Genomic DNA, 12,360 nt, shown 5'->3' with positions numbered 1-12,360 from the left:
TGAACTTATAGGTATACTGATAGTTTACTAATTAAATACTTGTAGTAGCATTTTTAGTACACTTTGAAGTATAGTCTCCGTAAACTAGTTTAGTAGTGTTATACTGCAAGTATACTCGTAAGTCTCACCAACTCTAATTAGTGCTAATTATCGCGATTAATCGCATCCAAAATAAAAGTTGCTTACATAATATATGTGTGTATGTATATATAAATACACACACATGCATGCATATTTTTAAGAAAAATATGTTACGTTTATATATGAAATATATTTGAATATAAATATATACATGTAAATATTTTCAAAATATATGCAGTATGTATGTGTCTTTATATATACATAATAAATATACACAGCAAACGCACATATATTATGTAAACAACTTTTATTTTGGATGCGATTAATCGCGATAATTAGCACTAAGAGTTTGACACATGAAGATGTGATACTTGTACTACACTTTTATTTTGGATGCGATTAATCACGATTAATCGTTTGACAGCACTAATTTGAACAGAACTCTATTTTTATCACGCAAACCACTCGAGTCTCTTATTTCAGACCCACAGCTATCTCTTCTGCATTTCTGTGTATCACTTGTGCATTAATGTACAGGAACCCTTTAAACTAGATCTGTTTGAATACACTGCACACTTTATAACTTCAGTCTGCCTCTCTGTTTCAGGCATAACCAGGTTCTCTTTTGAAAACAATAATATTCATTTGGTGAAGCTCGTTAGCACCTCTGGTAACAAAATCATCTGGGTCGGAGGACACAAGATCCTCTATTCCATCAGCCCAACACAAGCCTCCAAACCCCATCAGGTACAGTCATACTGATCATGTATATAATACAGTAGATCTCAGACTGTAAATGACATCTGAAGGGTTCCCAGCGGCTGATCTCTCTAGTTCATCTGCCAAGAGAAAGATGATATTTTACTTTAAATGATTATGCAATGCTTTTTCAATGCAAGACGACTGAAACATTGAAGAAAAATGTTTATTTCCTGTGTAAAGTTATGTTTATGGCTTGTGGAACATAAGCAAGCATAAAGACGTCACTTGTGTTATGATCCCTTGTTTGCACAGTGTCATTGTTTGTAATGTTTAATGTTTGCTGCACTATCCTTGTTTAGGTGAATGTGCCTCTTTGTCAGGATGAAAGCCAAGATTCAGACAACTCTGTAAGTATTAAGGTGCAGCACCTGTGATATTCACGCTTCCCACAGGATCAGGTTTTGCTGAGTGTTGTTTAAGTGTTTATTCTAAGTTTATTGAAATAACCTGTTTTACTAGTTTACATGCAAATAACCCTGAACAAGGGTTATTTACCCTTATTTACCCAACCATATTTACAAAAAAATCCAAAAATTCAGGATATTCTCTAGTAATATCATCACTATGAGTTTTTCAATTGTTATGAGAGTTGTAAAAATAATGCATAAGTTGTTAAATGTTAACGACCTAGATTATTCCAAAAATGTCTGTGGGAAACTTGTACGCACTCATATTATTCTCATGTTTGCAATTTCTATGAGCGTATGACTTCTCCTTCGGATGTGCAAGATGTGAATACACTTTTATGATTTCTTTGTCCAAGAATGTACAATATATCTCCTAAAATCATTCACAGTGAGATGCTTTCCTGTCAGATATCACATATACGCACTTCAGTAAAAATGCAGGTTAAGTTTCGATGCGTTTACATGAACACACCTTTTATTATGCATAACTGAACATTGATATAAACAGTGTTGTTTCAGGGGTTGCTGGTAGTTTGTGTCTCATTAAAGGTCACTGACTGCTGTTTAACTGTTGGTTTTCCAGCTCTGTTCACACCGGATCTCTCTGCTCAGAGAAGGCGTTGATGGAAATCTCCTGTTCATCTGTAGATCGAATGATGGAAATGCAGAGTGCTGTAACTTGGTATGTCATGTTTTTACTGCATGCATTTTAAACTCATATGTAAGTATGAAACTGAGCCGTGTCTTTTGTTCCAGAACTCCAGTTATTCTCTGATCAATTGCTTCACGTCAGAAAATTACGAGCCAGATATTAATGAGCCGTCATTACTTGTTGGTGAGTATTGCACATTTTAATGAGTATTGAAATGCATTCATGTGCATGCATGTTTGCACACATTTCTGCTGCATTTTGGTGCATGAATTAGAATTGCAAAAATAATGGCAGTTTCATTTCTTGTTGAATTTCTGTCATTTATGGGGCAGCATTCAGCATCGATATCTGCCCACTCAGAGATTCTTGATAATGACTAGCATATTGTTTGACACAAAGCTGCGCACAGGGGAGTATTATTATTTAATATTAGAGTCGGGAACATACTGGGCAGGCTGTGCTTGGTTAGGTTTCTCGAACACTCCTACTTTCCCTTCCTCTCCATTTCTGTCCGCCACTGTTCTGAATGCAACTGTTTGACTCGCAGCAGGTGATTTGAAGAAGTATTGAGGCACTGTTCTTTGGTAAAGCTGCTGTTTTTGGAGCCACATGTGCTGTAGAAATAGAGTTGAGTAAAACATTATGAAATAGTGTTTCAACATGATGTCACATTTGCATGGTTCAGGAAATTGCAGACGTGTTGAAACCCAGTACTGCTTCTGATGCTCATAATGCAGTTCATACATTTGCATGATAGCATTTATTGCTGATACTACATATAACTCATAGTTAATGTTCAACTCGTAATAGACCTGAGCTGACTGATATCATGTTACCAAACCAATATGACTTTTTCTTATGTAGAACACAAATGGAGATGTTTAGCAGAATGTTCAAGCTGCTCTATTCAATACAATGAATGTTAAATAAAAAAAAAAGACCAAAAAGCACCACTTTTTGTGTTCCTGGAAAGTCTTGCAGTATTCAGAAGGCTTAAATGGTCATTTTTGGTTTAACTACAGTTACAGAAAGTGTCTTTAGAAGCATCTAAATTCTGCACATATTCAACACAAGCGGTTTTCTGCCATGTTGTCTTTAGCTCAGTGGTTTGTTGAAGAGGAACTAGGCATTTCCGTGTGCTGATTGTCTAGAGATTGTCTCCATATATAGATCTTTACAGGCTCATGTTGACCCTTATTTAAAAGGCTTGTCTAGATAATTTGGTTAACTACTGTAATAGGAATGAACCATTATGGTTGACTAGTTGAATAGTCCTAATAATTAAAAACAACGGCTGTTTATCAGGATTTGTATTTATTTATTTTTCCATTTCCCGCACATGTTTTGAAAGCGCCGTTGACTCAGGTCTGTGCATGCCAAACCTTGAATAACTTGCTGTATTATGCATAATCATTTTTTTTTTGCATAATATGTTTAATGCATTTATTTATATAGCGCTTTTTACAATGCAGACTGTGTCTAAGCAGCTTTACAGTATTAAAAAATGGAAATAGTGTGTCGAAATAATGTGCCGTTCTCCTCTGGCCAGACGAACCAGCAGTTTAATTCTAGGTTGCAACAAGTTTACAGCTATTTGCTTGCTAACTGGGGTCAGATTTACTAAACAGGGCAAATTAGCATGAGACTGCCATAGTGCTGATGGGAGCGGAAAACTCTGCAGATGATTGACTGACAACGCTCAAATTAAAAAACACAGATACACCACTTATCCATAATGACCGACGCAATCTACCAAGAGCAGTGCAAATTAGCAACTATCACAAAATGGATTAAGACATGCTTTTTATGGGTCATTAAATAATTGCTCATACAGACTAGCACAAACATTAGTAAATTATTTAAATGCATGCATCTGAAAGGGAATCGCCTGCATATGCAATAAAGTCGGATGCGTAAAAAAGTGTCCATGGCTTTTCATCACTAATTTTTCACTGTGTGTCTTTAGTAAATCCTAGTTTTTTAAAGGCCAAAAGAGGGTTTGTGCTTGCGCAAGCTGTTAGTAAATCTGGCTCTTAGTATTTATTATATTTGTTGAATATCAGTCAGTTTTGCTAAAAAAGTTAGTCGCTTTGAAAATGTGTAGTTGGGCACATCTGTATTAGCTGAGTACAATACAGTATTGTCATGATTATTATTAGTTTTAGAAACAGGAACTTGGCTGTTCTTTCCAGCCAGTATGTGCCAAACTCTTTCCGTGACGTCAGGGTGTTTATCAGGGCACGGCTATGAGATTGTTAGGGTCTTGTCGGTGGTGCAAGTCCATATACCTCATTTTCATTCTGGTAAAAAATGAAAATCATTTCGTTTTATTACATGCTACATGTGGCGTCCTGTCTGATTTCTATATTCCGTCTTTCAGATAATATGCTGTACTTCACCAAGTCTGAGAAGGGATTGTACAGGATAAACAAGAACGACACAATTGACAACATTTGGCCTCAGACGATTCAAGCGGGTGAGAAGTTACAAATTAGATTAAATAATACTACCCACACGTTTCAATGCTAAAGTGGTTCGTTGCCACAATTTTTCACTGAAATGAGTTCATGTCATTATCAGAACGATACTGTTTTGATTCTAAACAGCGCTGTTTTTTTCTCTTTAGAGCAAACATACCTGAAGCTGATCGCTGGTAAAGGACAACACAAAGACAAAGTTTATTCCTTCTTCACAGAGAAGCACAAAAGTAAAGACGGTGAGCAGTGGATTGCACGAGTCTCTCAGAGCTGCATGGTGAGCAGAGTCTCCCCAGAAATCATGAAGTGAATTTGTCATTGTATTTCACTGCAGCCCGCATAAAGTCTTCATGTATCTGTAAAACCATCTAAGCTTTACATTTTGTTAATGGTTTAAAAATGCAGAATATGATTGCAATTAATGATGCGCCCTAACCTTACCTATTCTGATAAAGATACTGCACCCAAAAATACAATTCAATTTACTTGACTGCATTATATCATTTGAGAAATCTTGTGAAATTTCAGCCTTTTTAAAATCACAATGCAATGCAGAAACACTTGCAGATTGTTGTTCTAGTAATCATTTAACCCCCTCACGACAGTCCAAATCTGCATAACTTTCTTACGTGGAAGAACAGAAGATGTTTAGCAGAATCTTCATGCTGATTTTTACATACATTGGAGGCACACAGGAGCTTTCAGGCTCCAAAAAGCACCAAAAATATGACTCTCACCCTATGCATGCAGAATTAAACACAACACGATCTGTTTCAGAACGACAGAGGCGGATCTAAGAGTCAGCTTCAGAGCAGCTGGACGTCCATGATTTACACCCGTCTGTTCTGTGGCAGAGGATATGAATTCACTCAGATGATAGATGTGGCCACACTAGACTCAGACAACGACAGCAAAATTTATGCGCTCTTCAGAAACTATTGGTAAGACAAAAACGTCATGCTTTGTATTTCAGGCGATCAGACTTTAACAGTGTTGGGGGTAATAACGCGAGTTGCATAATCAGATTACTCTTTTAAGTAACTAGTATAGTAATGCATTACTTTTTAATTTGCGAGAAAATTACTTTTTCAAATTGTTTTCCCATGTATTGATTGTGTTGCCATGTTGAGAGAAATCGGGAGTAAGTGCAGAGGCGTTGTGTAGTAGTTCTAGACTATATATGAACAAACATTTACTCATATTCCTCAAAATGAATAAAAACAGTGAGATGCAAACTCAGAATATGACCTGCAATAATTAAATATGTTCTAATCCCATTTTATTAACCAGTGCCTTTGCTGCTGACCTACAATGATCCAATTCAACCAGACTAAGCAGCAAAAATGAGCTTAGATAAACATAACATTTGTGTTTCATTGAAGTAAAAGTCTCTTGCATCCTATTCTTAATGCAATCCAGAATGGCAGCACAGCTGAAAGGTTTGTTTGAGCTAAATCATTCCACTTTTGGTGTGAAAGGGCTTTTACATTTGCAAACTACAACTTTATAAATAAAAAACAAACAAGCAAGTTCAGGCCAGATGAGTAACCCAAAAAGTAACCCAAAAGTAGCATAACGTATTACTTTCCATAAAATGGAACACAATTAGTTACTTTTTTAGGGAGTTACGCAATATTGGATTGCATTGCATTTTTTTTTTTGAATGAACTTTCCCCAACACTGGCCTCAATAGTTGATACTAGTTCAAATGTCTGTAAATATCAATGGAACTCCAATATGTGTCTGTTTAAAATGCTCAGTCTTTTGAATTTGCCGTCACATCAGTGTAAAAGGCAAACATGACTGTCACATGATCCTGTTAAATAGGGATGTCACAGTCAGTCGAGTGTTAAAAGCTCGAGGAAACATGTGTCATTTGACATAGTTCCACAAACACGGATGAAATAAAGGGAGAATGTGCAGCTGTAGTGCTTGCGTGTGTCTCAAATGTGAAGCTCTGTGTCCGTTTACAGGAACATGAGCGCTGTGTGCGTTTATAACATGACTGAAATCAGCAGAATCTTCAGTTCCTCTGAATTCAACTCCGCCAAGGTTCCTGCGAATCACCGGCCTGGAACGGTAAACCGTCACTGAATCAATATATAATATATAGCAAATCTCAACTGAGTTGTTTCATGGCCAAATGTAACTATATTAACGCCCAGCTCTTTATATAAAGCTATATAAGTATACTCACATATGCACTATACACTCTCAGAAAAAAAGGTACAAAAGCTGTCACTGGGGCGGTACCTTTTCAAAAGGCACACCTTTGTACCTAAACAGTCCATATTGGTACCTTAAAGGTACATATAAGTACCTAAAGTGTACATATTAGTACCTAAAAGGTACAAAAGTGTACCTTTTGAAAAGGTACTGCCCCAGTGACAGCTTTTGTACCTTTTTTTCTGAGAGTGTATAGCAAAACTCAACTGCTTGATTATATGTATCACTGCAAAATTTAAACCATATTATCATTCAGTTCTAATTTTCTACAGTAAATGTGACTATAAAGTCAGGTTGCACGATTATGACAAAAATCATAATTGTTGATTATTCCCTTGAAATTGTAATTGCGATTATTAATTACGATCATCATAATTTTACATTGACCGCAACCGCATGCCATATTATTCTTAGACGAAAATAAACAAGCTGAAAACACTAACTGAAAAACTTTTATTGCTTTTCTATAGTATTAAGCCTCAAATGTGAACTATACATTGGATTGGTTTCTTCTTTAACAAAAAAGTCAAAATATGCATGCTATTATGCTATACTAAAACTAAAATTAAAACAACGGAAAAACCCTTAAGATAGCATGTAGAAAGAAAAGAACATATCTTAAGCACACATGGATTGTGAACAATTAATTGCCGCTTTGTATGATTACGTAAATGTGGCATCCGTAACTGCGATTAGAAATTTGATTAATTGTGCAGCCCTACTATAAAAGCATTAAGATAATCGTCATTACAGAGCTCAAAAGTGTCCTCCTTTCCTCAGCTGCAGAGTATTTCTCATTGGCACTGCACTAAAAACAAACAACGCCAGATGCGTCACATTACAACATCTGATTTACAGACAATTCAGTGTTGTAATAAAACAACTGTTGTGTACTTAATGTGGGTAGAAATGAACTGCTCGTCTGTAATCCAGTCAGTCTGGGGTTTTGTGTCCTTTAAAACGTCTTTCTGTCGAAAAGCACAACTAATGCTTTTAATGCCCCAGTGCTACTTGGAAAGGCACATATCATCACTCTCAGTTCTTTATGGAGATTCTGAATGACATTTTTACATCTAGAACCGACTGTTGAGCTCTGTAGTCCGAACAACAGTAATGCTTATCTTTCCCATTCGTTCTAACAAACTACTTGTGGTTCCTTTAGTGTGCTAGTGACAGTACTCGTCTAAGCAGTGAAGTGCTGGGATTTATGAAGGATCGTCCAGAGATGAAGGATTGGGTGATGCCAGAGAACGGCCCCCTGTTGTTCAAACACCGCCATTACACTCATATACAGGTGGACCGGGTTCGAGGCCACACCGTCCTGCTTCTGTCTCTAGGTACGTGAATCTGTCACCGTGAACCGTGAGGAATTTAATGATTCAGTTTAATTTAGCATTCTGCTTAATAGGGACTTTAGGCAACAGCTGCTGATGGAACAGCAATAGAGAAAGGAAGTAAATTTAGCTTAATCACAAAGTTTAATCGCAACATATAATCATTATTTATTGTAGAAGACAGTACAGCGTTTATAGTGCAACGTCACGAAGAAGTTAGTAGCGCATGCAAAATAAAACACAAGAATGCCATTGCCATTCCATTAGTCCCTATTGAGTTTCTGTTGCTTTGGAAGCATATTTATTGTGGGAAGTGCTATAGAAATAAATTTGACTTGACTTGAACACTACAGCAGATGTACTGTCAATATTGTCATTATAGAGTTCAACAGCCTCCACTAGGGCTGCACAGTATTTAAAGCTCGTTAAATAATGCAGCAAGATACAATAATCAATCATATAAAATCAATTAAACATTTACAAATTAACCATTTCATGCCATCTTTATCAGCCAATCCTTGTTTTGTTTTGTTTTTTAACACATGAATGTACAGCAATTTCCGAAATGTTCCTATGAACAAAAACTTCTGTATGAACAAAAAAATGTATTTAATGCATCCCTCTTTACAAATCATCATGTACCACAGAGTACGAGTAAATTAATGTACATTTAACCAGTTTAACGTTAATATGGAGAGGCACTGAAATGTAGAGCTTCATTGACCTACACTGTACATGACGTGAGAACAGTCTGCTATTTAGGTTTATACGTTAGCATGGGGGCACTAACTTTGACGTTAGTTTTAGCCAGAGATACCTTGCTGAAACACAAGATGACATTAACGTTCTGCTTGAGCAGTTGTGTACCACAGAGTACGAGTAAATTAATGTACATTTAACCAGTTTAACGTTAATATGGAGAGGCACTGAAATGTAGAGCTTCATTGACCTACACTGTAACTTACATGACGTGAGAACAGTCTGCTATTTAGGTTTATACGTTAGCATGGGGGCACTAACTTTGACGTTAGTTTTAGCCAGAGGTACCTTGCTGAAACACAAGATGACATTAACGTTCTGCTTGAGCAGATGAAAATTGTAACTTAATGAGAGTATGACAACAAGAAAATGAACGTTTTTGTCTTCATTGGGATTGGGGTTGAATGCTTAGGGACATTTTGCTCCGTTTTGTTTGGGTTTAGGAAATGTAATAAAATAAATTCTATTGCCCATCCTCTCAGGATAACTGGAATCAGTGTTACAAGTAGCCCAGGCACATCGTTTTTCCATTTTTGTAGCCTAAACACCATCAAACCGATACGAGCTTCAGATCCTCCAGTGTTTCTCTATGGTGCTGAAAACTAAAGATGTCCAAGTTTCGCTCACCGTGCAACTGATACTCGACTGCCATTGGCTCATCTGCATTCGAGGGGAGGGGCTTACCGTTAGGTCAATTGTGCATATGTGTCGATTATTATAAAGTGCTTCTCGTCAAACATCCTGTTTCACTCAGAGGTCAGTCACATAACAGAAGTTAAATGGGATGTAAATGCAGTTTCATGTTGATTTAAACCAGTTTTAATTCTCCTATCAGTTTCACATTTAGATGTCTAACTGCTGCAGGAAATGTAATGACTAGCAAAATGTAATAAAACATCATTGATAAAGTCAGACGACTGAGGCTGAATGAATGATAACTTTGAGAAGTGTAGCATGAGTTATCAAAGTTGCACATATATCTAATAGTTTCAAACCCTAGTGAGCTAAGTAGGTGTCATTGTTAGGCATCAGACGTGAAGGCTGTTCCAAACACTACATAGCAAAATTATGCTCGCAGAATGCATTGTAACATGCTCAGTGAAAATTATGTAATTAAAACATGATTATTTCATGCAAAAGCAACATGTAACGTAAAACTTCATGTGAATAAACTGTGTTAGTCATGCACTTTAAGTAGACCGCTTTGTGTGACGGTTAGCATTCTGTCTTACTAGGTAGTTCCATATGCAGACATATTAGTTAATGTCCTGTTGTAATATTTTCTCACAGAAAGCGGAGGGGTTCATAAAGTGCTGGAAGAGCCTGTTTTTGTGATTGCGGAGTATCTGCCATTTCCACGAGGGACGCACATCACCAGCATGCTGCTGGACGCTTCGGAGGTACGACGTAAAAATCCCTGAGCAAAATAACACCCAACTCTTCACTTCCAAACCAAAGCAGGAATGTCAGAAGTACTAGGGCCCTATGACTTGCGCGATGCAGAAAACGCGATGCACCACTTACGAAAATTAAATTTACTGTATAACACAGAATATCATGAAATTTGTCCAATTTTGGATGAATTAATCCAAAGTAGGTCAGTACAATTAAATTAAAACCCGTTATGGACTAGTGTCTGTGAATATTAAACCACAAAAAGGCTAATGAAATGTGAATCCTGCATGTTCTGAGTGTCTCTAAAAATTTAAACGTCTTCATGCAACCCATCAAAATAAACGTTAGGTTCAACTTGAAGAAATTGTGACAAATATATTACTATACTACTTCTAACAATAATAATAATATCAAAACTTTATTTTTAGAGGAATAAAACTACCATTTTGAATGATTTAACTTTAACAGTAAACCTTTGCCAAAAAAATGAAAGGTTTTGTTTAATTTTCTGATTAAAGGATAAATGAAAATAATGTTTTAACCTTCATTCGATTACCAGAATTTCTGAAAAAAAACAACAACAAAAAAAACATGTCATAGGCTTCTATTATTGTAAAGGAAAATAAATAAATAGTTTTTATGAATTCAATTAATTAGACATGCTTTTTGATGTTAACATTTCATGAAACCATTAAAATGGAATACAGAAAAAAAAAAAATGGAAGACACCGAATTTGGTAAAAAAAAAAATGGAATTTGAGAAAAATTAAAATGGAATTTGAGAAAAAATAAAATGGAATTTGAGAAAAAATAAAATGGAATTCATAGGGTCCTAAAAATGTAATTTTTGTTCAACTTTTAGTAAATTGTTGTTAAATTTGATACATTTCATGGTTGCAATTAAATAGACATGCTTTTTGAGTACTAAAATTTAAAATGGAGTCCAAAAAAAATTCAAATGGAACATGGGAAAATTTTTTTATGGATTTCATAGTGTCCTAAAATACCTAAATCAATAATAAAATGTTAAAAAGTAATGCTGCCAATCTTAAACAGTAGAGCATGCCGCTAGCAACGACATGGTCATGGGTTCAATTCCCAGGGAATGCATGATCTGATGAAATTATTATTTTGAATGCAATGCAAGTCGCTTTGAATAAAAGCTTCTGCCAGATGCAAAAATATAGATGTTATTCAGTGTGTCGGTGATCATAACTGTGAGCGCAAAGCACAGGATGTTTCACAGGGCAATCTACAGTTATAGTTGTTTTATTTTACTTTCAGTTACTCTGAATGTAGATTGATCTTCAATTTTTAAGCATATAAATCTATCATGTTATCAGCTGTTGTACTCATTATCCTGTGTTTAATTTCTCAGAGGCATCTATATGTGAGTTCCAGTAATGAGGTCGCTCAGATTGACCTACAGAGATGTCATGTGTATGGAGATGAGTGCAACGAATGCAGATTATCTCGAGACCCCTACTGCGTTTGGGATGGCTTGCACTGCACCTCTAGAGCAAAGTAAGACCTCAAAGCACACACATCTGCTTCCTTCCTGATTACACATGTATTTTAAGCAAAAGCCCAAAGACACTGATACTGAAGCTAATCATAGTTCTTAATAGACTGAAAGAGTTGTGCAGTGATTAGGGCTGAACGATTTTGGAAAATAATCTAATTGCGATTTTATTTTTACCAATACTGCGATTGCCATTTAATATGCAATTATTTTTTAAAGCTCTTTATGTTCTGTATTATTCAACAAAGACAAGCTATAAATCATTGTATAGTACGACCAACACAATATTTGACTGCACTTTTTAAACACTATCTGTTAACTTCAGACTAGTGGTTCTCAAACTTTTTTGGTCGCTCCCCCCTTTAAACCTATAAAAAAATCTAACTAAACTATAAAAAAATATTCACTAAACATTATGAAAAATTAATGCTTTTTTAATTAAAAAAACCTACAGGGAAAAAAACACCTGCATCACTTGAAACATTGAAAATTAGCATACAGAGAATAACTGTTATTATTATTATTCTCTCTGTTATTTGTTTATTTATTTATTTTTTGTGGGTTTCATGCTGTCCGCTAAGGCATAGGACACACACAGGCTTTCCTCCTCACCAACGACATTAAAGACCGTGTCTACACCCAACCCTCTACGGACACCTTGGCAATTGAATCGCCATTGGCTAGGATATTTTTTTGTTTATATATATATATATATATATATATATATATATATATATATAAAAAA

General features: G+C 35.8%; 1 protein-coding gene across 1 annotated transcript in view; it reads left to right on the top strand.

The window, feature by feature from the left end:
- Positions 1–692: 692 nt before the first annotated feature.
- The window catches only part of LOC107665148 (semaphorin-7A-like), a 26,056-nt gene continuing 14,388 nt past the window's right edge, over positions 693–12,360 (top strand). The window contains exons 1-11 of the mRNA XM_016455917.1: positions 693–828; positions 1,143–1,190; positions 1,834–1,932; positions 2,007–2,085; positions 4,283–4,378; positions 4,529–4,656; positions 5,157–5,320; positions 6,353–6,458; positions 7,768–7,942; positions 9,989–10,098; positions 11,472–11,617. Of these exons, the coding sequence (XP_016311403.1) occupies positions 4,288–4,378; positions 4,529–4,656; positions 5,157–5,320; positions 6,353–6,458; positions 7,768–7,942; positions 9,989–10,098; positions 11,472–11,617 (920 nt within the window). The 5' untranslated portion in view covers positions 693–828; positions 1,143–1,190; positions 1,834–1,932; positions 2,007–2,085; positions 4,283–4,287. The remainder of the gene's footprint in view (positions 829–1,142; positions 1,191–1,833; positions 1,933–2,006; positions 2,086–4,282; positions 4,379–4,528; positions 4,657–5,156; positions 5,321–6,352; positions 6,459–7,767; positions 7,943–9,988; positions 10,099–11,471; positions 11,618–12,360) is intronic.

The sequence above is a fragment of the Sinocyclocheilus anshuiensis genome, unplaced genomic scaffold, assembly GCF_001515605.1.
Source record: "Sinocyclocheilus anshuiensis isolate Anshui unplaced genomic scaffold, SAMN03320099.WGS_v1.1 scaffold1303, whole genome shotgun sequence".
Classification (NCBI taxonomy): domain Eukaryota; kingdom Metazoa; phylum Chordata; class Actinopteri; order Cypriniformes; family Cyprinidae; genus Sinocyclocheilus; species Sinocyclocheilus anshuiensis.
Note: the sequence above shows the minus strand (reverse complement) of the source record. Positions and strands in the feature narration are given on the sequence as shown.